The sequence below is a fragment of the Atractosteus spatula genome, chromosome 1, assembly GCF_055471065.1.
Source record: "Atractosteus spatula isolate fAtrSpa1 chromosome 1, fAtrSpa1.hap1, whole genome shotgun sequence".
NCBI classification, from domain to species: Eukaryota; Metazoa; Chordata; class Actinopteri; order Semionotiformes; family Lepisosteidae; genus Atractosteus; species Atractosteus spatula.
In genome coordinates this window covers 58,794,918-58,822,776 of record NC_142706.1, presented here as the reverse complement: position 1 = coordinate 58,822,776, position 27,859 = coordinate 58,794,918, and the positions used below count along the sequence as shown (strand labels likewise).

At 52.6% G+C, this 27,859-nt stretch overlaps 1 protein-coding gene across 4 annotated transcripts in view; it reads right to left on the bottom strand.

Annotated features, from left to right (window-relative positions):
• Window positions 1-23,881, bottom strand: part of baz2a (bromodomain adjacent to zinc finger domain, 2A) — a 43,798-nt gene extending 19,917 nt beyond the window's left edge. For 3 of the 4 annotated variants that reach the window (XM_088912906.1, XM_088912924.1, XM_088912932.1), the window contains exons 1-14: window positions 20,117-20,265; window positions 15,725-15,857; window positions 13,491-14,456; window positions 8,424-9,245; window positions 7,577-7,762; window positions 6,312-6,605; window positions 6,141-6,201; window positions 5,446-5,554; window positions 4,455-4,556; window positions 3,685-3,913; window positions 2,625-2,686; window positions 2,301-2,366; window positions 1,382-1,732; window positions 124-378 (exon numbers count right to left, since the gene is read on the bottom strand). In XM_088912906.1, coding sequence (XP_088769032.1) covers window positions 124-378; window positions 1,382-1,732; window positions 2,301-2,366; window positions 2,625-2,686; window positions 3,685-3,913; window positions 4,455-4,556; window positions 5,446-5,554; window positions 6,141-6,201; window positions 6,312-6,605; window positions 7,577-7,762; window positions 8,424-9,245; window positions 13,491-14,456; window positions 15,725-15,854 — 3,633 coding nt within the window. In that variant the 5' untranslated portion in view covers window positions 15,855-15,857; window positions 20,117-20,265. Of the gene's footprint in view, window positions 1-123; window positions 379-1,381; window positions 1,733-2,300; window positions 2,367-2,624; window positions 2,687-3,684; window positions 3,914-4,454; window positions 4,557-5,445; window positions 5,555-6,140; window positions 6,202-6,311; window positions 6,606-7,576; window positions 7,763-8,423; window positions 9,246-13,490; window positions 14,457-15,724; window positions 15,858-20,116; window positions 20,266-23,773 lie in introns of those variants that run through there. The other variant, XM_088912916.1, reaches the window with a different exon arrangement.
• Between the last annotated feature and the right edge of the window lie 3,978 nt (window positions 23,882-27,859).

Here is a 27,859-nt window from a genome sequence, read left to right as displayed (position 1 = left end):
CATACGAGACTGCGGCGGCCAGAACGTTAAATTCGCAGATGTCGAGACCCTGCGGTACCCCGAGAGGCAACTCGGACTCGCGCTCGGCGGAATATCTGCCCCAAGGCCCACTCGGCTCCTGACCTGGTAGTAGGGAGGCAGTCCTGGGTCGTGCAGCGCGGCCCGCAGCAGCTTCACCAGCAGGTCCTGGACTTCACCCTGGCTGTCCCCCATGCCCAGCAGTCCCTCCTGCAGGGTGCCGAGACTGGGCACGTCCTTGGGCACGTCCAGGCCCAGCACCTTCCCGTAGCTGTGCAGGAACTCCACCACCATCAAGCAGTGCGAGAAGGCCCGGCCCGACAGAACCAGGCCCGGGATCCGGGAGAACTCCGGCAGAGGCTGGCAGGGAGGGAACGGCAGATGGACAAATGCTGACAGGAGGCTTGTAATTTCTGTCAAGGGGGGCAAATACTGATCGCAATAAGTTATATTCCCTTTTATATTTATAATTTAAGAGGAGCTGTTGACACTATAGTGTTTCGTGTTGATCAAAGGGAAAAAATCCCAATTAAACACATTGAGATTCCATATTATAACACAATAAAATGTAAAAACGTCCCAGTGGAGGGCTGTATACTTTGGATTTTCAGTTTCAGTCCACGGCACCCCTTTGCCTACAGGGCTCGATTCTAGTTCAAGTCTTTTTCAGTAATTAAATCCTTAATTGAACTCATTTGATTAATAATCTTTTTAATTGTTTTTAGCACTGCATGTTGGAAGTTTCCGTTTTGCTGTCCTTTACGAGGCACCAGATGAGCTTACAAATTCACCACTGTTTAATGTAAATGCCACTGAATTAAGGGCACCAGTGTGGTGCAGTGATTATAGGGATGTTGTAGCTGGAAGGTTATGGGTTAGATTCCAAGGTGAGGAACCTGGTGAAAAATATCCAGCTGTCCAAATAGCTGCAAATCCGAGTCTCTTTGTATAAAAGCATCAGTCAGATAAATTGGAACACCCTGCCATAGCTAAAGCAATGTGCTGAGCTTGAGCAGTTCTGTTGGCTTAAGCTGAAAATGAATGCAAAGTTCGTTAAAGCAAATGAAGGTCTAAATTAGATCATTAAGAGGACTGTTGGATCCAATACTACACTAAATTGGAGACGGGGAGCACTTCCCAGTCAAGTTCAATTGCTCAATGTGAAATTCAAGCTGTTAGCTAACAAAGAGCTCGGATAGAAATGCAGGCAGAAGGTTTTCCAGGCTTTGAGGGCTCCGAGTTGAGGTGCTCTTGTTTTGGGGTGATAAGTTAACGGAAAGCTCAGCTTTCCTTGGAAACAGCACTCATCTGAACACGCTCGCGCAGGTCTCTCCCCGCCCTGGTGGGGGCACTCTCCCCCTACCTGGTGGTCGGTGAGGCACATGTCCTCGGTGGGCTTCCTCAGCTCCTCCAGGATCAGCTGCTGCCGCCTCCTCTCCTCCTGCCTCCTCTGCGCCAGGGCCTTCTTCTCCGCCAGCTTCCGCGCCGTCTCCGCCAGGACCTCGGCCTGCGCCTGTGCCTGCGCCTGCGCCTGCGCCTCGGCCTTGGCCTTCCCCCGGCCGGCGCCCCGTTTCTCCCGCTCCACGCGCTCCTTCCCCCCCTTCTCGCCCGGCTCCTTCCTCCTCCTCCAGCGGCGCTTCTTGGCCTCCGGCGGCTCGGACTCCAGCTCCTGCGCCGCCGCCCTGTCCTCCTTCTTCTCCCTGGCCTTCTCCAGCTGCGCGGGGGAGAGGGAGGCGAGAAGGGGTCACTCGTGACTCGGGCTCTCCGCCACCCCCAGAAACAGCAGAACTGTCAAAGCCAGGAGAGCAGCTTTTGCCCCTGTCCTTAACTTCACTTCAATCGCACCAATTAAACCATTACCACCCAATTAAGTATAGAGGTGCCAATTACCGGCACTTGGGGACTGAATGAGCTCCTTGTCTTAACCTCTTAAAAGTCTTATGCTCTGATGTAGGCACCATAGGACATAGACTCTGAATCCAGTTTAAATAAGCTCACTATTAAATGAACGGGATCCTTTTAACAGCCCAGCACTTCATTTGCTGGTGCTTTAGAACAGAGATGGAAAACCCTGCAGACTACAACACGTTCGTTTCTGATGCTGTGGAACAGCAGGCTCCAGGCAGGATGTGCATTCAGGACCCTCTGCTTGGGACTGCGGTTTCGAGAAAACTGTGCAGCAGCAGCAGCAGGGTTCACACTGAGGAGGGTCCCGGCCGGGGGAGACCAGCGACAGATCAGGACAGGGATCTCAGGGGGAAGTGTTGGGGAGACTGAGGTACCTTCGCCTTCTTCTTCTCCTGTTTCAACTTTTTGTTCTTGGCGTCTTGTTTCCTTTTATTCCTCGCCTGGGAAGACAAAAGCAAGTCACAAACGCACATCACGTTTCCGGTTTCAGAAACCCCCCCACCCCCTACTTCCCCAAGTCGCCGGACCAGGGAGATCCGCCGGCATGAAACTTTCTTCAAAACTCACATCTCCCCTGCATCAAAAATCAGAGGGCCACTTATTTCCAGGCCTGATACAGCTGTAAGTACTATGCAACATAACCGATCAGCTCGTCACAGCCGAATTCTCCTGGGAGCAACAGAGTCAAAGAAACGTACCTTTCTCTTCATCTTCTTCTTGATTTTGTTGAGCTTCTCCTTGTCTTCCTCACTAAGCGTTTCTGTCGGGGAGAGGGACACAGGAGCAGTGATTACAGAGCAGCAGAGCTGACAGGACAGCTGGGTGGAAAAACACTGGGAAGGCTGTCCGCCCCATCAGTAGACTCCAGTGTTGTTATCAGGCCCCCTGGAACACTCCCTGAGATCACAGGGTCTTAGCCACAGGACTGTGGACCCCTGGCTTTCCCCGAGACAGTGCAGGGGCTCCCCAGAATCAAGGCCAGTCCAGCACTCCTGCAGTAACGCCTAGAAACGAGGGAGCATGCTGCTCGACTGCGCTGTTTGGACACTAGTGCTGGTGCTGACCAGTCACGGGGAAGAAACAGACTGACGTGAGTCTGCTCTGCACTATTCCACGTCAGCTGGTCTGTTGTAATGAAGAGACTGCGCTCTGCACAATGTGTGCCGTGTCACAGGGGCCCCTGGGCACACTTGAAGTAAGCCCCTTGCTGTAAGACAGCGGGGGCACATCGCTTTGATTTTGTGCTCGTGCCAGCATTCCCATACAGTGCCCAGGTCCATCAGCTGACAAGCCCCATTCTTTATCGTTATGTCTCGTTTATACCAGCTCAGAAATTAAAACTCTACAGCCAGTAGGAAGTGTAGATGTTAAAACTCCTGAGGAGAACACTCCCAAACGGCTCAGCTGAAAAAGCTGCCTGCACAGGCACGGGCTAGACTCTGCAGTCGTGGGTTCGAGCCTGGGTTACGGCACTCACTTGGCTGAGCCCTGCTGAGCACAGGAAGGGCTCAGGAAGCTTGGTGATGCTGGATTAAAAAAACTGCCAGATGACTAGATGACTCCTACAGCTAGAAGAGGGAGTACTATTCACCTGAAGATCACAGCATACATTCTCAGGGAGGCTTCACACAATTTTGGGGTAGCCCACCCTAGCACCCTCCCGGAACCCCCACTGCCTACAGCTCTCCAGGACATTTTAAACCCACGTCTCCCTTTTACAGTCTCCAATGAGAGTCCCGCTCTCTTCCCAGCATGCACCTTGCGCCTCCAGTCTCTTCAGCAGCCTGGCGTCCACCTTGCTCAGCAAATCCACCATCTTGGTCTTGGGGGGCCTCCCGGGTCGGCGCCGGCAGCCCCCCTTGTCGCGCCCCCGCGCCCGAGCCCGGGGCCTCTCCTTGTCCGGGTTCGGGGGCCGGCCGCGCTTGCCCGTGATGGCCATGATCATGGAGGGGACCTCCTCGTCGGCCAGCTGGACCCACTGCACGCCCTGGGGGGACAGAGGAGTGAGGCCCACACCTTGTCACGGCACAGCACGTCCACTTCAGCACCGCCAGGACAGGAACCCCTCGCCACAATGGCTCCGGCTCGTACAAGACGTGGTATTCCCTGCCTACGAGCAGACTTCCACTCTGGCGAGCTGGGCTCTCGTAAAGCAACGCTGGGATTCTTTTCTTGAATCTTCTGGGAGGAGGAACTTACTTTTATTTTTGATTGCATTTTTTTATCAGAGGCTTGTGTGCGTTAAGCGCACTTCTGTATAGCATATAACAATGTTTGAGCTTCTGCTTACATCTAATGCTGTGGCGACTGTACCATACAGTAAATGAGCAGGAGTGTTTCTGTTTCCCTACCTATAGTTTATCCATCGGCTAATGACTTTAAGGGGGTTCGATTCCGAAACGGAGCTCAGCTGGAGCGAAACTGAGATCGTCCCAAACCACAGGGCCAGGATCCCCCCGAGCAGCGCCGACCCAGCCGGTCTGGACCCGGCTGGAGGACAGCGTGACTGACCACCTGACCGCGCTTACCTCTGGGGTCTCCCGCTCCTCGAAGAAATCGCCCACCGGCATCCTGGGGCTGAAACTGAAGTGCTCCCGGGTGACCCCTAAACCCTGGTGCCTGTTGAGGTACTGGGGTGACAGGTGAGAAAGATTAGTTAGTAACAAGGTCAAGCTCAGGTCACGGTTAATAATTAACATGACGGGGACAGAACCGGGGGGCATGGCGCAGAGGATAACATTTCTGTCCCTCAGCTGTGAGGCTATGGGTTCAATTCTGGACCTGGGGTACTGTCTGTGTGGAGTTTGTATGTTCTCCCTGCGTTCGCCTGGGTTTCCTCTGGGTGCTCCAGTTTCTCCCACAGTCCACGGACATGCTGGTGGGTTAACTGGCTTCTGGGAAAACTGGCCCTGGTGTGAGTGTGTGCGCCTGTGTGTCCTGTGATGGACTGGTGTCCTGTCCTGGGTGTATCCGCACTTGTGCCCAAGGCTTGCTGGGATAGGCTCCAGCTCCCCTACAACACTGTACCGGAAGAATCAGTTAGGAGATGGATGGGTGGAAAAACACTGGGAAGGCTGTCCGCCCCATCAGTAGACTCCAGTGTTGTTATCAGGCCCCCTGGAACACTTCCTGAGATCACAGGGTCTTAGCCACAGGACTGTGGACCCCTGGCTTTCCCCGAGACAGTGCAGGGGCTCCCCAGAATCAAGGCCAGTCCAGCACTCCTGCAGTAACGCCTAGAAACGAGGGAGCATGCTGCTCGACTGCGCTGTTTGGACACTAGTGCTGGTGCTCACCAGTCAGGGGGAAGAAACAGACTGGTGTGCGTGTTCTGCGTTATTCTGCGTTAACAGGTTTTATACAAAGGAGTCGCGCCTTTGCATAGCGTGCCCCATGCCACAGAGGACCCCGGGCTGCCTTGACGTTGGTGACCCCCTACTGCGAGACCAGCTCGTTCCTGCGAAGGGGCCTTGGATTGCCAAAATGAACCGGGGGCTCGTGCACGCCCAGAGACGCTACCTTGATGACCTCGGGGAACTGTTTCATCCTCTTCCCGCAGGGGCTGTAGTACCAGGTCTCTCCTTTCAGCCGGCTGTCGCTCCTCCTGATGCGGATCTCCCGCCTCCAGCTGCGAGGACACAGGCGCCCAGTTAGCAGGGGGAGGAAATAAACTTCACTGCACTTGTGCTTGCTTTGTGACAAAGCATCTCTCATTTCGCCTTTGCCATCTGGAGCTCGTCTACAGCAACTGGCTCAATACAGGTGCCAGACATGACTCTGCTAAATACTTGTGTCCAATTGTGCACAATTCTGTCAACCTCTTGTCACTGGAGCGTGCTTAGTGCCATTACTGCTCTTGAATGGTGTTGAGGGCTGTGATCCCAATCTTTCACTCTTTAACTGGTAAGGCAGGGGTTATGTCTTACTTAGCCTGGGTACAAGGGTCCAAGGGGGCCCCCAGAATCAGGGACACATAATTCTTAGTTCAGCGGTATTAAAAACAACCCCTTCACAGTGGATCTGCTCTTGTGTCTAAAATGGATAAGGTACCCCATTTTTTTTAAAACCCTCCTCCCCCCACAGTCTTAATGGGACTAGGTTGGCTATATACATGCTACATGAAATATTGTATAAATGAATCCAGATTCCTGACTTTGCAGGATCTTGTCCTGGAGAAAACTGCTGGGACACTCCAGGAGCGAAGAGCACCTTACCCGTGCAAAAGAGGAAATCGAACTTGCTCTTCTGTAGCGATCCTCCTCCTCTGGACCTCCCCTGCAACAAACAAGAAGTGAAAATGAAGTAAAATAACAAGGACTCCAGTCAGCTTCTCCAATGCAGTTTGATTCAGCAACAGCGACACACAGGTTGTGGGAGGGGCTCACCTGTGGGCGTGGTGCTGCCAGTCTCCTCCCTCTCCCCACCCACTTCTTTCTCCCGCTTCTTCGCCTTCAATGGCAGGGGTACCGGTCTGGAGGAGGGGTGGTAGGACACCTGCACCTGGGCTAGAGCTTCCTGAGCCTCACTGTCCTCTTCGCCCTTCTCTTCTTCCTCCTCCTCTTCCTCTTCCCAGTCCTCCTCCTCCTCCTCCTCTTCCCCGCCATCCCCTACTTCCACCTTGGCAGGGGCCTCCTCCCCTCCATTTTCACTTTTTGATTCATCCTGAGAAAACCGGGAATCTACAAGAGAAAGAGGAGCATACAAGTTCAAGGACAGCTGAAACCAGCAGCAGGTCTAGTAATGGCCTGGTCGAGGTGCACCGAGGTCAGACGATTGTGGTGCTGCTGTCCACAGTAACCTCTGAAAAGGCACAAACTGACACCACAAGGTAGCCCCAAGGTTTTAAAGGTCACTAAAGCAACTTCACACAAAGGCGTCATAAAACTGTCTCCTGCTCTCTCTTTCTCTCAGACCAGTGTAAGGACTCAAAGCTAGTGCAAGGTGATTTTTAATTAATTTGACTCCACCCCAACTGGCAATCCGTAACTTTTTACCCCAACTTCTCGGCTCACAGCACTGACGGCTGTACTGAAGCATGACAGATATGATCCACTGACCCCCACCCTGCCCCACCTCAGAGCGTCGCTTTACCAGCTGTGTGTCGCCACTTCAGGATTCTCTGGCACTGATGCCAAGCAGCTCCTCGCGGCTCACACAGCTCCACCTGGATCCGAGGCTTTTTCAGTTCACCCGGCTCCCGATCAACACAGAACCGCGTCGCCCGCTCAGTCCTGCTCCCCACCCCCCTCCTGCTCTACAGTCAGCTGCGCGAGGTGATGGCCCCCTCACGACACGAGAAGCACGAGCCAGACCTCAGTTACAGGCCTAGACCAACACTCCAACACTAAACCCTTCGGCACCTCAGGAGCCGTTCAGAAGCCAGTACTCGGTTTAGATTACGACAGAGCCCACTGTGGGCACTGAAACCAAGAGTGCCGCTTCAATACGCGTGCAGGTTAACTTTAGAAAGCGGGCACAGACGTGGCACACAGTGTGAAGAAGTGCATGTGTCTAAATAAGGTAGGGACAGGTCGGTGAAGACGGAGAGCTGGATTAGTCACCAGACAGAAGGGGACAACTCGTGCGTGCATTTCAGACCACTGGAGCTCTTTTCCCGGCCGGGACAGGAAGGGCAGGGCCGGGCTCTTACCTCGATCGGGCGAGGCCCCGCCGCCGTCGCGCCCAGCCACATCCAAGCCGTTAAGTGAGGGAGTGGCATGGTTCTCGAACACCTGTGCGCCAACGGGGCGCCGCCCCCCATCCCAGTGTTCCTCCTCCTCCTCCTCCGACACTGCCACTGAACCAGGGGCGTCCTGGTCCTCCTCGCTCTCCGAACCTGCGATCAACAGCAGTGAAAAGTCAAGCCCAACAACGCCAACGTCGGCCATGCCCGGCCCCTCCTGCTGACCTATGACCCCACGAAGCCCACATGCGAGACAGCAGACCTATTTCTGCTGCCGAGCTCAGAGGTTCGCTTTCATTACACTGATGCGTAGCTAATAAACTAGCCGAGGAAGGGAGAGCTTTGTTTGGTAAAAAATCAGAGCAGTTGAAACTCTCTAAACTAAGAATAAATGGCATGATGGGCGGCACTGTGGCACAGTGGTCAATATCTCTGCTTTGCAGCGCTGTGGCCCTGAGCTTAGTCTGAGTGGAGCTTGTATGCCCCCCCCCACCCCCATGTTCATGGATCTCTGCTTTCCTCCCTCAGTCCAAAGACGTGCGGGCAGGTTAACTGGCTTCTGGGAAAACTGGCCCTGGTGTGTGTCTTGTGATGGACAGCCTTGCTTTCTGGGATAGGCTCCAGCTCCCCTGTGACCCTCTACTGGAAGAGGAGGCCAGAGAATGGATGGAGGAACGACAGCTGTCATACAGGATGTCACAGGACAGCAGTTCCAGCGCCAGGCAGCAGGATGAGAACCACGCAGGACCGCCAGTGTGAAGATGCTGAGTGTAGCTGTAGTTAGAAGCGGGCTATCGCAGACGACAAGGCTCACCCCTGCAGGAAGAGGAGGCGTTCGAGATCGCGTTGTCCGAGGCGGAGGCGAGGGAAACGGCCGCTTGCAAGGCCTCGTTGAGGGAGTCGCCCACGGATTCATTCCGCGCCGTCTCCGCCAGGGCCGAGCCCTCGAGGGAGGAGTCGTCCGCGGCGGAGCTGGCGCCCAGGGACTCCTCCTCCACCCCGGGCGCGCCCCCCTGCGGGGAGCCCTCCCCCACGCAGCCGCCGCCCCCCGAGCGTGACTCCCCCGCCCCCGGGGCCTCGAGCCCGGAGTCCTCCAGCAGGCAAGGGAAGCTGCTCATGGAGTCCTCTGTGTCGCAGACGTCGTCCAGAGACCCGGCCATCTGGGAGGACTCGTCAGGGGAGTCGCAGTCCCGGGGGGGCCCGTCCATGGACCCCCCGAGCGAGGCAGGGCTGGCCACAGGCCCCTCTCCTTTGTCCCGCCTGGCAGTCTGACCTGCCGGGTCGGCTGCCGCCTGCATGTCATTTCCTGGCCCAGGAGAGGAGGGCTGGCTCAGCGCGGCTCCCACGGGGCAGGGGCTTCCCAGGGAGGCGCCCCCCAGCTGGGAGCCCCTACTCTGGTCCCCGTGATCAGGATCCCGCGAGGCCGCCTCTACAGGAACCCCCACGGCGTGCCCCGTCTCCCTGCACTCAGTCGGGGAGCGTCCAGAGCTAGGGAGGGCATGCTGGGAGCTGCCCTGATGGCAGGGTTCGCTCACGGGCTGCAGGGGGGCCGGATCGGGGGCAAAAACATCAGTCTTGGCAGGGGGGGGCCTGGCTGCTACTCTCTCCATGCCATTGTAGCTGCTGCTCATGTGCCCTGTGGATCATAAGAGATACAGAGAGAGGAGATTGAAATGGTATACAGCTGCTGGAGCAGAATGGCTGCTGTGCTTCAGTGTGCTGTGTAGACACCCTGCAGACACACTGCCCCCCCCAGGACCAGACCTGGACACCCTGCAGACACACTGCCCCCCCCAGGACCAGGACTGGACACCCTGCAGACACACTGACCCCCCCAGGACCAGGACTGGACACCCTGCAGACACATAGCCCCCCCCAGGACCAGACCTGGACACCCTGCAGACACACTGCCCCCCCCAGGACCAGGACTGGACACCCTGCAGACACACTGCCCCCCCCAGGACCGGGATTAGACACCCTGCAGACACACTGACCCCCCAGGACTGGGATTAGACACCCTGCAGACACACTGACCCCCCCAGGACCAGGACTGGACACCCTGCAGACACACTGACCCCCCCAGGACTGGGATTAGACACCCTGGAGACACACTGACCCCCCCAGGACCAGGAAACAGCAGGTGCATAGATTTTCCTATTCAAATGCCATTCCGACCCACTCCAAACCTGTTTTTTGTGGAATCATTTTTGATCTCCTGGAATTAAACTACGATCACAAAGACTGTAATAAAATAGCAATACAATTAAACAAAAGGCAAACAATATATTATTTACGCCCTTGACTTTGTCAGCAGCAAGGGAGGAATACAAATTACTGATGGGCCTGCGGGTTGCAATTCAAGCAACATACAGGCTCAGAGATTTACAATCAACAGTGCAGGCTGAAGCGTAGCTGTGGCACAAGCACAACCTCACCGGCAGGTTTAATCAGAGCAGCAGAGCACAAAGCCTTCTACTACTGAACTGTGAAGAGTTCATGTCCAACCACCTTCCTCACTGCCAAACGGCCAGGACACACGGAGACATGCAGACAAAGATTCTGCAGAAAAGGCGAGTGTTCGATCGCTCCCGTTCCCCCTGCCCCTGGCCAAAGACACCTGGCTCTCTTCTACTGTAACTAAACAAAGGACGTCATCTTCTGATCGCTCCCATGCAGGGCGACCAGCTGATCGATCGCCAGGGACCCCTCCGCCAACGGGAGAAGGGCCGTTAAAGAGCTGTCGCAGGCCAGGGCTCTGCCGCAGAGATCTGTGCGCGCGGCAGAGACAGACAGAGCCTGGCGAGTTGGAGGCCGTACCGCCGAGGCCCCGAGCAGCTGTCTCGAAAACAAGAGCCGCAGAAACGCGTGCCGCGGGAGGGGAGAGCAGGAAGTCTGACCGGGGGCCACCGGCCAGGGGAGCAGACTTTTAAAAATAAGAATCAGCTGGGAGGCGCGAGCCGGCCAAGCGCTGGAAAGAGGAACTTCCTGTCCTCCTGCTGCAGCCGGACACCTGCGCTTGAGCGGAGTTGGGGGGGGAGATTCCGAGCAGCCACGCCCTGCTCAAAGTGCGTCATCATCCGCTTCATCTGTCCTGAACTCTGCACCGTGCTGGAGAGAAGACTCCACAGCCATTCCCCGGCTAGAAACCATCTCCACGGTGGGGCTGACTCTGGGAACAGGCAGTTTCCATTCACAGGCGGCGGGAGCAGCGATTCCCCTCTCCGCACCGGAAAGGCTGGGAAATTCAGCAGATGACCCTGGGGACATCCCGACTCGCCCCAAGCCAGGCTGCTAGCTTCTGCCTTGATTAGTCAACCGCGATGCAGCGGGAGGTTCCCAGGGGCGGGGGATGCTGGGTATTCACAAATCAGCGCGTATTTCACCCACTTCTAGCCTTCAGCTGGCCCTGTGGAAAATCAGGCCTCGCGCACGGGAACACTAGTGCTGCGTGCTGCTCGAGCGCTTCCGACAACAGCTGGACTCCAGTCACGCTTGTGCTGAGCAGGGGGGGTGTTTATAGTCATCCATTTTCTAAACCGTTTAATCCAGTTCAGGGCTGCTGGGGAGCCAGAGCCTATCCCAGCAGGCAACTGGCGCAAGGCACACACACCCACACCAGGGCCAACTAACCTACTGTAGCAGCATGTCTTTGGATTGTGGGAGGAAACCAGAGCACCTGGAGGCAACCCACACAAACACAGGGAGAACATGCAAATTCCACGAGTAGCAATCAAAGAGCCGGGCTTAAACCAGGGCCCCAGCGCTGCGAGGCAGCAATTTTCACTACTGAGTCATGAAGCTGTATTTTACAATGCAACTTTATTAACAGTTTCAATGTATTTTAAAGGGAATTTGTCTAGTGAAAGCAGCTATATTAAGAATTAAAGCCTAGGCACAAATACAACTCAATAAAGCATGGGTCAAGACCCCCCCCTTCACCCCTCACCCCCAAAACCAGGCACCCATGCATGCTGGGAAAGCAATTGAGACTATGCGCCAAGCACAAAACCCAGCAGACTGCGTATGGTATGACTCAGAATGAGCGATGGGCATCACACAGGGCCTTCCCAAGACAATCATCCCGAAAAGTGATAAGCTTTACCACAAGTCTGGAGTATGTACTGAGAGCAACAGAGATAAAACACTTAAATCTCTTCCTGCTTCAATACAGGAGAAACATCTGACCTGATAACTCCAGCTCATTCAAAGATAAGAGATAAAGGCAGACAGGCAGGCAAGATGGCTGTGGGTTCTGTAGCCGAGTTCTTTCTGGCCTCACCCGAGAGAAAAGAGGGTTCAGGAAACAGGCGAGTCACAGAGATTTACAGCCTCCTACTGTCTCAGGAAACAGACAGCTGAGACCCACCAGAGGAAATCAGACAGGACGCTGATAACACTGTGGGCAACATCAGTGCTGTCAATGGAAAGGAGATGTATATACACACACACACATCAAGTCTGAAAAATGTACAAGCATAGAAGTTCATAAAAGAAGCTCTGCATACTTTCCATGTTTAACTTTTGCTTTTTCTGTTCAAGATCTATTTTTCCCAGTTAACACTACATCCTCAGCTCCTCCCACCCCTCTGCCTCCACCAGGTTAGAGCTAATCTCAGACTCTGTGGAGACATAGGTTTGCTCAGAACACCACAAATCAAGATCAAGTTTCCCAGACTTATTTAGACACTGGATGCACAAAGCAGGGTGGACAGATCACGGGGCCTTTGTTCCAGTCCAAGACCTGGGGCACAACCTTGTTTGTGGTCGCTGGCAGAGCTCAGTGTCAATAAAGATTGGCAGTGCAACTCAACTAGTCGGTCGTTCTTTAAAGAAAGATAACAGACAAGAAGAGTTACTCGGACCATCTGTCCGTTGGGTAGTTAGTAGCTAATGGATCTGAGGATGTGATCCAGCTGTTTCTTGAGAGGATACAGGGTATCGGCTTTGAGTAACAGCAGCTTGTTCCACACTCCCACCACCCTTCGGGTAAAGTAGTGCCTCCTGTTCCCAGCTCTCACTTGTGCTCACTGGTTCATGTTTCAATGCTCATTCTTAAGAAGTACGGTGGGTTGGTTTCGCCAAAGCCCTTGAGGATTCTGGATGACTCGTCTCAAGTGTTTAAGATCCTAAAGGTGTCAAGAACCGCTTAACCAAGAGATCTGGAGAAGTCTGGACATCGCCAGGCTTTCACCTCTCCTACCCTGCAGCCCAAGAACTACAGGGCCCAACTCCCCTCTCAGCCAAGACAGACTTCAAAATGATCTGCGAAACAAAAGAGATCTTCCACACCCACATGGTCTCAAGCTAGACAACGTTCACAGCTGCGCTTTGTGAAATCTGCACGATTTCCTGCACAGCCTTCAGCAACAGAGCTGCAGAGGCTGCAAGCTGGGGTTTTGTGCGGCTGGAGGCTCCGGTCCTTGCGCTAGAGACCCCGATGAGCAACACGGGAAATGACTCTGCGCCCCCGTCAACCCCGTCCTCCCCCCTCCCAGCCGAATCAGACGCTTCTCTAAAGGAAGCAGGTCGATCCGTTTGCAGCCAGCGCCTTGAGGTCCCACAGCGTGCTGCGCTTTTTAAACCAGGGGAACGAGCCTCCCACTGCAGAGCAGGCTGATCCGTTTCGGAGTTTAGAAGCCGCCAGTTGCGATTCCAGCTGCTTCCAGCCACGTCAGAATTTTCAGCCTGGTCTTGCAGAAACAAGACGCAGACGGACAAGAAGGGGCGCAGGGTGAGCGTCAAGCGACTTGCTTTGCTGCTCCACCCACGGGAACCGCTAAAAGGAAAACCCGGCACCGGATTACCCTTCCATCCCCACCCCTACCCCCAAAACGCTGCACCTGGGCCGGGGTGCCAGGGCCGGACACGAAGGCTCACCCACCTGGCGTGACGGAGGGGGGCAGAGCCGCACGCATGCCCGAGGAGCTGTCCAGGGTCAGGGGGCCACCGCCACCTCCTCCTCCTCCTCCTCCTTTCTCAGGCGCCGCACTCACAGGAGGCGGGACGGGCACGGTCACAGGCGCAGGCGGCAGTGGCGCGGGCACAGGGAGGGGGCTGGGCGCAGCGCTCCGGCTCAGGGTCACGTGCTGCGGGCTGCCGTGCGGGGAGGAGTAGGCCTGTGCGGGAGGGGTCATCATCTGGCGCTGGGGCTGAGACATGGGGTAATAGGGCATGCCGTTGGTCACCATGCCGTAGTGCTGCTGCTGCTGCTGAGGCTGGTGGTGGTGGTGGTGATGATGATGGGGGAGCGGCTGGGGCTGCTGCTGGTGATGCTGGGCGGGGGGCATCTGGGCATGCACCTGGCTCGGGTACGTCCCGTACACGCCATGCGAGTTGTAACTCATGGGCAGGGGGGAGCTGCTCTGCTGGTGGCTGGGGCTCCCACTGTTCCAGTACTGGGCCCCTCTCAGGGTGACGTTGGGAGGTGGGGCCGCCACCGCCGCCGCCGCGGGAGCCTGCCGAGCTGAAGCGGCCGAGACCGCCGCCGCCGTCGTCACCGCCGCCCCCACGCCCCCGTTGAGCTGGTACTGCGCGTGTCCTTGGAAGTGCTGCTGGGGCTGCGCCGGCTGCTGCTGCTGCTGCTGCTGCTGCTGCTGCGGTTGCTGGGGCAACTGCATCACCCCGCCTCCTGGGCCCTGCTTGTGGTGCACACCCACGCCGGGCCCCGCCCCCTGCCCCGCCCCTATGGCGGGGACATACTGAGACTGGTTCCACAGGTAGTCGTAGCCCAGGCTGGTCTGGTGGTTGCCCATCAGGGAGTAGGAAGGGTGGGAGGAGATGTGGGACCCAGCCGCGCTGGTCCCGATTACAGTAGTGATGCCGTTCACATTCAAGTCGCCGTTCAGATCTGGAACAGAGGGAGAAAGGCAGCGGTGAGCTTGTACACATTTGGGCATCACTGGGGAGATTCTCCGCCTTCAGATCAGGAACTAAACCATCCTTTGCCCTCCGTTTCTCGGGGCTTTGTTAGAGAAATAAAAAGACCACCTGCGGCACCGGCCATCTGTTTCCGAGCGTTTGGCGGTGTGAAAGCCGCAGCGCTAACGAGTCGGGGATGAAGGGGAGGATGCTCGCAGCAGACAGGCAGGGGTCTGCCCTATCAAGCCCTCTGCCCCTCCTGAACTCTCAGTCCTCATCACAAAACCCGCGGACGCCGACGCTCTCGGACAGGGGCCAAGGCGGGCAGGTGGAGTCTCGGCTGGATTCGAGGCTCGGGCTCCGCCAGCAGGCGGCTTCAGTCGCCACTGGTTTCAACATCTGGATCAGAGCCTGGGATCAATTAGCCACCAAGCAGGCCAGATGGGTCGAATGGCTCCTCTCGCCCGTGAGCTTGCCGATGTTCTTAAGACTGCTGACAAACAGGCACTAAAGAGTAAGGCTGTGAACTGGGGTCACTGCTGCCCCCTTGCTGTTGACCTCCTGTGACTGGCTCTTTCCTCAGACAGGCTCGCTATCCCTGTCCCTCTTCCCTGCGCGTCGCCCCTTTAACGCACACGAGCGACAGGTTCATTGCTAGTGAAAGCACACCTCTCGGACAGCACACTGAGGAATTAGTCATCTTCCTAGCGTTAGCTAAGGGAGGAAGGCAGCGGTGCGGTGCAGCGGTCAGGGTTCGTAACCGGAAGGCTGTGGGTTCGAATCCCAGGTGAGACACAGCTGCTGTACACAGAGTGCTCCCGTGAAATACCCAGCTGTACGAACAGACCCTCTCAATAAACGTAACGAACGAAGGAGCTCGCAGAGGCCCACTTACATCACGCTGTTTCTGACATCTGGACCATCCATCCGGTTTCTAACTGCTTTAGCAACGAGCTAAAGAAGACAAGTTACCCACCAGCATGTCTTTGGACTGTAAGAGGAAAAGGAGGATACCTGGAGGAAACCCACGCAGAACATACAAACTCCACACAGACAGCACCCCGGTCTGGAACTGACCCCAGGACCCCACCGTGCTACCATGCCAGTCTGATATAAATGGGCGCCATATTCCTCCATCACCCACAACTCCACAACAACGGGCACTGCAGCTGTCCCTCCTCCCCCCGCCCCTCTGGGAAAACCCACCCAGGAAGACCGAGGTGCCCCCGCGAGACGCGCCCATCTCGGCGGACTCACTCTTCGCTTGCTGAGGGAAGCTCATCGAGGACCCGTTAGTGTAAAGAGACTCCCCTGAGGAAAGCTTCAGTCCTGAGCCGGCGGGCGCCGAGGGGTGACCGCCAAAATTAAAATGGTTGTCCGCTTCCATGACCTGCAAGAAAAAAAAAGACAGGCACTAAGCACGACTATGCACAGTGAATGGACAAAAAACAAACAAACATCCATCTGTCTTCCAACCACTCCTTCCAGTTCAGGGTCACGGGGGAGCTGGAGACTATCCCAGCATGCGAGGCAGGGTACACCATGGACGGCACGCCAGTCCATCACAGGGCACACACACACTCACACCAGGGCCAGTTTTCCCAGAAGCCAGTTAACCTCCCAGCATGTCTTTGGACTGTGGGAGGAAACCAGAGCTCCCGGAGGAAACCCACACGAACACAGGGACACCATGCAAACTCCACACAGACAGCACCCTGGATCCAAAACCGACCTGGGGGCCCCAGCACCGCGAGGCAACAATGCTAACCACTGCGCCCCCAATGACGCCCACAAAACTACCACAACCTCTACCGCGCCAGCCTGTGTCTCACAGCCCACTCGCAGGAGAAAAGGCACAGCGGGCCAGAGGCCTCCAGCGGCACACACCGGGGCTGTACTGGAAAAGAAAGCCCACGCTGCCACTGCGAGCGAGCCCTGCGCACAGAGGAAAGCGGTCTTTTTCTTTTTTCGGCCCGAGCCGCTCTGAAGATGAACTCCTGCCGGTCGCAACTACCACTGAGAAGATATTCTGGGACTTGGAGCACAAGGGAAAAATACATCCGGAATACTCCTACAATCCGTTTCTCCCCCCACCCCTGATATTCAGGAGAGGGTTTAACCTCAGAGCCTCATTCGGGGGAGAGGGGCCAGAGGGTGCGAGGCTGGGCGACACTCCCAGGGGGTCACCAGGTCGCTGTGGGGGGCAATCTGGGGACGCCCTAGACTGCAATATCTTCAGAATGCAGGAAGAAACCAGGAAAGCCACGTGGGCACAGGAACGTGCAAGCTCCACACAGACAGCCACAAACAAACTCAACACCTGGAGCTCTATGGCGCTAAAATCCCCGTTTGTAACCACTGAGAAAAAAAAACTAAAGGACTTCCATCCAGTTCTGGTCTCAGGCGTGATTGTGCGGGGGAAAGAACATGAATCCAACTGCTCGGCATGCGACAGTCCCGGCTGCTACCCCAGCCCAGGTCCTGGAGCAGCACTCTCTTCTGGGTTTTGCTCCAGCATAGATCTCAATCACAGGCTCACTCATTTCAGCTCTCCTGTTGGGGGTGTAATTTGCAAATCTACTTTCGGCACTTTTTCGCTCAGATGAGGTGGGCAATTGGTATTTCAGAGGTTTCAGAACTGCCCTCATTCAGGCGTGCTGCGTGAAAAGTAACCAGACCAGACCTCTGCAGAAGGAAAAAGCTCTCGCTGTGCCTGTGTCTGATACTGTCACTCGCTCCTGTCTCTGTCACTGACACAGTCTCACTCCCCAGCCGTGTGGGCTCCTCACCAGCTGATCACCTTGTCAGAGCTGCTGAATCAGAAGGAACAGCCAGCAGGTTGAGGAGAGGCTGTGTGAGGCTCTGGGAGCTGAAGCTGTAGAAACAGTGCCCTTCAGCTGGGGTATTTCTGACACACAGGACTGACTGGAGAAACGAGTTCAGCACAAGTCTCAGCCAGCAAGCAGGCCAGTGACTGTACGTCACCAGTTAGCACTGGAGCTGGAATGAGAACCAGCAGACACAGTGTTCCTGCAGGAACGGGGGTACGCTGGGGTACATTCCAGCAGGTCATAGCTTACTCCAGCTTCAGTAGCCAAGTGCATGGGCACCGGTCGCCAACACTGGAGAATTAGGTCACAGGGTCGCCCCCTAAAGCTGGAGCAACCGTGGGAGACAGGAGCCAGCAGGGTAGGGCACCCTGCCCATGTCCAACAGCAGCATCTGGACTCGAACCCACAGCCCTCCAGCCGAGAGACCAGAACCCCGAGCCCTCTACCCAGGGCTCCCAGGACCAGGAGCAGCCAGCCTGGGATAGAGAGAACAATGGGGCTCCCAGAGACCCCCACCTTCCTCCAGGACCCCGTCCTTACATCGAGGACAGCGCAGGGGTGACCAGACCCAGCGCTGGGGAGGGGAAGGCCTGACAGGTTTGGTCATCCATCATTCAGTAAAATGCGCCAGCCCAATTAATGGGGGCCTCGCTGATCAATTAGCCGCCAGGAATCACACCGGCCGAATGGCCACCCTCTTCTTTGTGAACGTTTTTATGGTCACCGCTCGCGTTACAGCGTGCTCCCGGGCAGGGCTCAGGGATTCTGGGATTTTCTTCAGAGCTGCGATTCCTGCAGGACTGAGGCTCGCGAGGGAGCCGCGCTGGGCACGACGGGACTGAGGCGGAGAGGCGAGAGATGTAACCGCCACGGCTCTGGCCGCCCGCTCCACTCGCGTCCCTCGTAAGGGGGTCCAATAATAATAAAAAAAATACTTCACACTCGCTCGGGAAGTCATCACCCGTTCCCAGATATTGTTTCTCAAAGAAAACAGCGCCCCACATATTTTGCAAAAGCTGACAAAATTATTTTGTTTTTCCTATTTTACCGACTCCACATCCCACGTAAAATAAGGCATTTCGATATTTAATCAAATGTAAACAGCATTTAATCAGTTTGTTTAAAAAATAATAAGACGGAGAAGGTGGGGGGGAAAGTTGAGTCCCTAAAACGTGCGATATTTTATTTTTTCGCCCGTTCTTACAGGCGCAGCGACGACTCGCTTCTGCATCGTTTGCTGTAATACAACGCACAGGCGGGCAGCAATTGGCCAGCGTACAAGAAGCGAGCAGGCGTTGTCATCTGCGGGGCGGCTGTGTCACGATCGCCGACCAGGACGACATCACGAACAACAGCACTTCCACAACTCCTAAAATGTCGCAGCTGCCGAGTCCGCCCGGGCAGCCCCGCTGCTGGGCAGCGATGCGATGCGCGGGGCTGGACCGGACCGTGCGCCGGCCGCCTCGCTGCTGCCGCTCCGAGGGGCTCTGGCCGTCGAAGCCGGGGAGCTCTCCATCGTTTTTAATCCGAAAATGAGTGTTTGTGTCCCCGTCCCCCCCCCCCCCAACCCCAGAAATACCCCCACAAAAAACACGCAGCGAAAATGCGGTGTTGTTGTTTACTGGATTAGAAGGAGACATTGAAGAAAACAGTTCGGTAGCTACCTTGTTTATTACACACCGACAAAATAGCCCTGGATGGGTCTACATCGCCTCATGAAATGTTTAAACGCCTTCTCCCTCAATCAATAAGCCCGACCGGTTTAGAAAATGCGGCCATTATTTTTACACGTACATTTAAAACTCCGCCTGAACAAGCGAGGAACTCCGGCCGCCCCGACCACGCGTTCAGAAAATGAAAACAAGCCCCCTCTCTCCCTCAAATCAAGTCCCAAAAAATACACGGACCCCTCTTGGCGTCTCCCTAAAACCGCTAACCGCAGAATAACGAAACTAAGCTCACGGATTACCCGTCGACACAGAGGAAAAAAAGAAAACGAAAATTACTCCGGCAACCTTTAGTAAACGCGACAACTTTATAACCAAAACAGAGTAAAACACGAAAAAACCCACCGAAATGGCGAAACGGAAAACGGGCAGAAAACGTGGCAGGTTAACAACGAGGGAGCCATCGTCGTCTGGCCCCTCCGTGTGCCGACTGGATGCGTTTAAACTTTTTTCATTAAAACTTTTAAATAATATAAATGCGTGTTTTCGGGAAACGAACCCGGGCCTTTCTCTCAGTATTACACTGCAAAAAAGCCCGTTAAGGTCCCAGATCGCTTTACTACTTCCGAAACACAGCCCCCACTCACCCACGGAACACAGTATCGGGGGAAACGTCCCGAATAAAGACCAAGAAATTCTTTTGTAAAAAAACATCATTTGTTACCTAAAACATGAAAATGGCACAAGGCCTCCGGCACCAATTGAGGCCTCGTCTTTATTAGACAGTGACTAGTCCACATCAAAGGTTATTTATAATTGTTGAAACTTCATTCTCCAATACACTCCGCGACTGCATTCCTCGAAAAAACAACACAATTAAAAAACTTTTTCTGGTTAAAATACTATGTTTTCCCTCCGGGGTTTTAGCATTATAAAAGGTAAAAACGTAAAACCATCGTCTTCAAAAACCGGCCCTTTAAATTTCTCCTTACGACCGACAGGCAACTCGGACGCTCCTCTTTTGTTTAATAAACTCGCATTGTTTTTCCCCATTCGCTCACAGTGGAGAAATTTTGAAACAGCTACTGCACACACACACACACAGCTCCAAAAGTTTGCACAGTAAAAAATTAAAATAAAAAATTCCCCACCTCGTATTCCTTGCTTATCAAAGACACCAGTGCCTTTGCGCTTTCGAGGGAAGTCCGGGTACAGTTCGGAAAGGGGATCGTAGGTCAAAATAATAAAACAGGTAATCGCTAACCTTTAGGTTCCAAATTAGCAAACATGGCTGGTGTATTTGAGTGCAGCCATGATCATTGAAAAGAAAGAAATTCAACCTAAAGGAAGTGAATGGTGCTATACACACCGCGGGACGCCAGGCTGCCCCGGGTCCTAACGCCTGCCTCACAAAACAGTGGCTGATGCCTGCTGCCACATTTCCTGGCTAGAGAGTCCCTTTTGAAGAAATCCCTCGGAAGAAAGGCCCTCGATTTTAAAAATAACCCTAACCCAAAGCCTGTGATTATTACAGCCGTACGGCTGTCAGGGTAAACATATTAAAAGCCACAAAAGATGGATCTCCTGTAAGCGCTACCAGAGCAGAGTCTCTCTGAGAGGGGTTATTTTAATACAATGCTAATTTATTCAAAAAGTTATTTTTATGATAAGGTTGGGAGTGAAATGCTTCTCAGTTTCGGGGAACACCTGGTTGAGAATCCCTGAAGATGAGCAAAAACAGGTCAACTTAAAGAGTTTGTTTTGACTATCGGTCACTTGCTCGACCAGGTGTGCTTCAATTCCACCAGACTGCGTTAAAATAATTCTTCCGTGCTAGACACAGGCGTCTTTGCGTTGTAAACCCTAAACCCCTTTACAGGCAAGACACCCCTTGGGTGTGGGGAAACAGGTAGGACTCCGGTTGCTCAGCAGTTTAATCCATTTTAGATTTTGCCATCTGAAAATGACCCCAATCCAGCAGACCTGTTGTTCAGCATCCCTGTATCTTCACTCCTCACAGCTCTGCCAGGGAGCTCAAACTCAGGTAGCGAGCCTGGACTCTCCTGCACCTGGTGCTCGCTCAGAATATGCAGCCAGCCTGCAGCTGGTAAAAACCAAAATGCATCAAACTGCTAAGGAACTGGAGTCTGATGTTTCCCTGAAATGTAATGAATTTCTGCAAATGTAGGCTTTAGTTTTATCATCTCAAGGGTTAGCTGGTAGGAAACACTAATGCAGAACCCTAAAGCAGGGCTCCGCAGTCCCGATCCATGCAAAGGGCTGGGTTCCTCCTGGTTTTCATTCCAGCTCATAATAATCTCTGCTCACTCAAACCCATTTAACAACTTTAGAAGCTGGTGCTAATATGGCAGTTTATCGCCATCAATAATTTAGCACGTGATTGTCACCTGCCTCTTTTTTAACAAGGCAACACCATAGCAGGGTGAAAGATTGTAACTGGGCGATTCGACCTCAAAAAGAGACTTAAATGGTTTGGGCATCCAAATATCACGATATCACCTCTCAAACTCTCTGCAATACTGAGAGCAATCTTTGCTCACATGGTTACACCAGGCCATTCATACACAACCTACAACCGATATCATAATCAAAGAAACACCAACGCCTACCATATGAAAAACTCACACCAGCAGCAGAGCCTTATTCACTGCACAGCTGTATAATGTACAGCATTTCATTTTACACAGCACACCTTGATTGGTCCTGTATCCTTTGCCTGTGTGGGGCTTGATCTAATCAGCGCTCAGCTGCAGAGGAAATCCGAACGTTAGCACTGCAGGCAGACAGGAGGCCCCCTGAAGGAGGGTGATGTCTGCAGGTACAGGCTTTGAGCTCTAAAGAGATGGGGGTCACAGCACCACTACTGCTGCTGCTACAGCTACTGCTCCTATTACCCCTATTGCTACTGTAGCTACTGCTCCTATATTTACTGCTGCTCCAGCTGGTGCTCCTATTACTCCTACTGCAGCTACTGCTCCTATTACCCCTATTGCTACTGTAGCTACTGCTCCTATATCTACTGCTGCTCCTATTGCTCCTACTGCAGCTACTGCTACTGCTGCTCCATCTGGTGCTCCTATTACTCCTACTGCAGCTACTGCTCCTATTACCCCTATTTCTACTGCAGCTACTGCTCCTATTACCCCTATTGCTACTGTAGCTACTGCTCCTATATCTACTGCTGCTACAGCTGGTGCTCCTATTACTCCTACTGCAGCTACTGCTCCTATTACCCCTATTTCTACTGTAGCTACTGCTCCTATATCTACTGCTGCTCCAGCTGGTGCTCCTATTACTCCTACTGCAGCTACTGCTCCTATTACCCCTATTGCTACTGTAGCTACTGCTCCTATATCTACTGCTCCTACAGCTGGTGCTCCTATTACTCCTACTGCAGCTACTGCTCCTATTACCCCTATTGCTACTGTAGCTACTGCTCCTATATCTACTGCTGCTCCAGCTCGTGCTCCTATTGCTCCTATCGCAGCTACTGCTACTGCTGCTCCAGCTGGTGCTCCTATTACTCCTATTTCTACTGCAGCTACTGCTCCTATTACCCCTATTTCTACTGCAGCTACTGCTCCTATTACCCCTATTTCTACTGTAGCTACTGCTCCTATATCTACTGCTGCTACAGCACCTGCTCCTATTACTCCTACTACAGCTACTAGTCCAGTACTACATGAACTGCTGCTCCAGCTAGTGCTCCTATTACTCCTACTGCTACAGTAGCAACTGCCCCAACACTACATCTACTGCTGACACTACTCCTCCTCCTGCTGCTGCTACAATTCTTCCTACCGCAACCACTGCTGCCCCTAGTGCTACTATACTGTATATACAGTACTGCTGCTACTACACCTACTGCTGCCACTAATACTCCTATTGCTACTACTGCTCCTACTGCACTCACCAGCTGTGCAGCCCCCGGGAGGTAACTACCACTGTCGGCCTGGTGCAAGGAAGGACAAAGAGCCTTCTTGTCCCACACTCACAAGCTCCCATCAGCTTTGGTACTACAGGTAATTACGTCCAAATGAATATTCAGCTCTGGATAATCATTCTGCTCTTGGTGAAAGGCGTGCAGCTATCCCCATAGAGAAGACAGTCCAACTAAGTCTTGAGCGTGTTGGCGCAAGAGTATTGCCCTAAGTCATGTCACACTGCGACTTGGACACTTAGATTATGCTATTAGACTGCGCTTAGATTGATCCAGTCCGTGTTATTACCAGCTCCGGCACTCTGGTAAAAATGCCAGCTCCCAAAACTGGAGACTTGTTATTGTATCATGGAGGAAATCGGCTTCGGCTTCTCAGATTCGTCGGGGGCAGCTGGTAAAAGATCGTTTAAGTCAAATAAGGCGTAAAGGGAGTTTGGTCCATATTTCCGTTGATCACTTATTTGAAACCACGACCGCATGCTTGAATACTTGTACGGGTCTCGATCTGAAGGGTGACAGTGATTGTTAAGCAGTGCATCTCAAGCTCTTCGGCTGTTTGCTCTGCTCGCAGTCCTTGAGAGAGGGCAGAGACCCCCGAAAGCAAAGGAAACGACGCGTCTGCGCGAACGCGGACGGCAGCAGGACCCGGCGGAAGCCGGCGAGAGGCAGCAGGAAGTGATACCGCACGCGCACGGCCGGAGACAGAGAGACGGGGACACAAACAAGGGGGATGAAACGAAACAAAATGGATTTCAATTAAAAAAAATAACCGTTGGGGGAAATTAGATAACGCGGGCGGCTTTGCCAAAAACGACCCCCCCGCGAGCGTTATCTAAATTAGCCTTACCTCCCAGGTCCAGTTACAGACGGTGGTTTCGAAAAGGAGAAATTTGAAAGAGAGAAGTGTTGTAATGAATTAAGTTTTCTCTCTCGGCTTCTTTTCTTTTCCGCTCCGTCCTCCTCTCGCCTGCCCCGTCCGCGTCGCTGGGTCTGCTCCTGCGCCGCTCGCCTGGCGGAGCCGAGCCGAGCCGAGCCGAGCAGGTGGTCAGCGGCGCCCGGGCGATGCGGTGATGTCACTGATTCGCGCGATGTGCAGCGGCTCGGGTCTGGCGCAGACCGGGGAGAGGACACCCACACTGGGCAGTGCGGACCAGCCTGGGAGAGACGGCGAAGAGCCAGGGGGAATCGCACTCTGAAATGCACACGTTTTAACATGCACGTCCCGATGCGAGAGTGCCAGGAAGAGCGAGTGAGGAGAAACGGGATTTGAGAGTTCTTCCTTTGCAAAGATCCGAGCGTCTTACTCTTTTTTTAATTGCACTGTTCTGCCTATAATATGATACACCGCCCCCCCGTCTCCACATTAATTAATGTGAATAATTTGCCACAGACGCACCGAACCATTTGAATGATTTTAAAAGAACAATTTTATGCCTTTTTGATGCATGGTACCCGGCATAATATTTAGTAGTAAAATAAATGCTGCCGTTAGTGAAAAATGTTTTTTTTAACGGTCATCAAAACAACTAGATACTCTGGGACAGGGTGCGTTTAGTCGGAAGAAAATATGTAAAGAACTCACCCAAATCCCCAGTTGCACCTTTGTGTGCAGGAAAAGATTATATTGTAAACGCTTTATTTTTAAAGCGAATAATGATTTTGAATAACGGTAAAATGTGAACCCACAATTTGTGGCCGACGTACGGCAGTAACACTGAGAGAGAATTTCTTTAAACCAAAGGCTACCCAACATTTGTGTCGGTCTCTATAAACATTAGATAAAGAGTTTTGCCTTAAACCAGCCTTCCCCTTAGCAATAAAACAAATACCTTCAGTGAGATTAAAACAGGGTGGCACCGTTAATATGCTTGCTGCCTCGCAGGAGTGGGGCTCTGGGTTCACTTCTTGTGGTGCAGTCTGTGTGGAGTTTGCATGTGTTTCCTCTGGGTGCTCCAGTTTCCCCCCACAGTCCAAAGACAAGCTAAAAGGGTTCATTGAGTTCTGGGAGTAGTGCTGGCCCTGGTGCGAGTGTGTGTGCCTGTGAGTCAGTGCTGAGATGGGCCGGTGTCCTGTCCAGGATTAAACCAATGAATCTACTACTGTTACCTCATTTACTGTCCATCCCATGACATTTTCTTACATTCTAAGACTTGTGCTACACTAGTCTACACAATTATAACCTCAGGACTACATACTGTATCTCTTCAGAAGTCTGTATGTGCTGTATTGTGTTTCGAATGTAAAGTGACCTTGAATGGAGGGATTGGACTACAAGAGATTGGAATGAAAATATGGTTGCATTAAGAAGATCAATTAGATTATTTTTTTTAATTGGCTGAAACACACAAGGATGCAACATGAAAACGACAGGTTTCATGTCCACACTCTTCAGACAGAAATTGTGTATAGGTGGTGTGAAGTGCCCCTGATTTTATTGAATAATGGCCTGAATTATAAAAACTAGCTCATGCAAGAACAAAACTACAAAGACGAACTGAATCAACACCTGCTTTCTCTTCAATGATTTTTCAGAGAAAACCTCAGGGTTACAGAGGGGCTCAATGACTGGGGATGGTGTCTGGGCTGAAGCAGCTGTCATCAAACTTCATATCTCTCCCCCTCAGATGGAACTCTGTATGCACTGGGGTGTGTAAAATGTCATTGCTTTTTTGCTTTGTCTGCTGTAATTTTTATTTTAAGTGTTACTGCTCTTTGATCTACTACTTTGTCGGTTTCCATGGACGTTTTGATGTTCTAGCTCATATTTATTTCTCTTATCCTGCAGTGTTTTGTGAAGGCTGGTTTCCTTGAAAGGTACTGTATAAAAGCGCAGTAGACTGATAACAATCAGTCCTTCCATCCGTGATCAGAAAGTCACTTATTCCTGTTCAATGTTAAGGCAGCTCGAAGCTTATCTCCAGCAGAGGGTGCGAGGCGAGACTTCACTCTACATGGGACTCCGGTCCAGGATGTGTGCACGCACATGCATTCAAGCATAAATTAGAGACTGCAAGTAAACCAGCAAGGTGGTTGTCTTTGGGAGGTGGAGAGGAATACAACACCTGGACAGAGGAATACCATGCAAACTCCATACAGAAGGTACTCCAGACCAGAATCCAACCTTGTTTCCAAGAACAGTAAGGCAGCAATTATTACAACAACAACAACAATAAACACAGACACAAACACACTCACACCAGGGCCAGTTTTTCCTGGAGGAAACCCATGTCAACCTGGGGAGAACTTGCAAACTCCACATATTGAGCCTGCCAGGGCCCCAGAGCTGCACTGCAGCAATGCTAACAACTGTGCCACCAGTACCATTATCGACATTAATAACGTTGCTACTGGTTTCAGTTTTAAAAATGACCATTCTTTAATGTGATTTCGATTGCTTTGTGATGCACTTGCGCGCTCATCCTCTTGGAGATACAAACTTCATGGCGCATGCTGTCAGAAGTGCAAGGCTGTCGTGAGGAGGACTAGGGTTCAGAGGTGAAAGGTCAGGACCTTGCCTTTCCACTCTGCTGCCAGCTCTCCCTGTGGTAGTTTGACATTCTGGCCAGTAGGTGTCGTTTACACCCACCACAGGCTGTTTTTTTTCAATTCATGGGAAGACCATGCCTGATTCAGCTATTTGCAGTGGCTTTCCTCTACTGTATGTTATAACTGTACAGAGGGGCATGACGACCACAACAAATGCCATGCAGTAATTCTCAAGCCTTGTGGTGAGGGAATCTTGTGTCTCCCTGGTTTTCAGTCCAATCCAGTTCTTGAAGGAACAAGTAATAGGTTTATTCCATGCTGAAAAAAAGAAGCAAGGTCAGCAAGCACACTTAAGAAGGCTCCACAGCTGAAACGTTGTTTTCTTTCTTCTCTTTTCAGCCTGGAATAAACCTATTACTTGTTCCTGTGCAGCCCACGCATGGTGACGCAGCTCCCCACCAATCCAGTTTATTCACTGCTCAATTGATTTCAATAGCCTATTTAACAAGGTGAATCTGGATTTGTAATTGGTACGAACCTCATCGATAAGCTTCAAGTGTGAACTGCGTGGATTTAAGCGATAGGAAAACGGCAGGCAAGTCGTTTCATCATAAACCAATCTCCTGTTTGAGCTTTTAAGTTAATAAGGGTAGAAATGTCTTAATCAGCAAGTTGAGGTGAGGCTGCATCAAGTTCTGTGTGCTGACTTTGTTATACTTTGCCCTTACAACTTTTGAAAGCAAAGCCTGAAGGCAGAATAGACTAAACAAGCAAGCAGATCAACTACAGGCACTATGTTAACACCAGTTACCAGTGAAACTACCCAGGAGTAGGACAAGACAGAGATTGACAATACTTATTGGTCCCAATATTCAACTGTTTCATTGTTGATGGCTCTGAGCAGTACACATGCACATGAAGGTTGAAGTCACCTAGTCTCCACAATACAGTTTCTTCTTCCAAGGTTCATTAGTTTCTAAAATTCTGACTTCTCTCTAAAAAAGTACATTTTATACCTCTTAGGTCTTGAAATTAGGATGACATTCTCAACACTGAAAGACATCTGGGGGCAATCACATGTTTTGCAACTAGTGCATTGCTCCATGCCTCTTCTAAAAGTGAAACAAAAGTGAAAGTAATCCTAAGCTACTTTTGTGGGGGTTTCCATTTTAAATTGTGGGCTCAGCAGAACTGACACACTCCTCCTCAGCTGCCACATGTGGTCTGCAGCCAGCCTTGCCCTTGAGGTGCACATTTGTACAAGCTCATTCAGGCTTTGGGGTGAGAGACTACACCTGCTTCCGATCCGCTCCTCACTTTCAGACACAGGCTCTCGGCCGCAATCAGCTGATGAACCAAAGCTATTTGAAAAGGCGATTTTCTCTTCATTTATGTACATTAAAATTATTACGTAATTAAAACACCCAAATATACCGCCGCAGTGAGT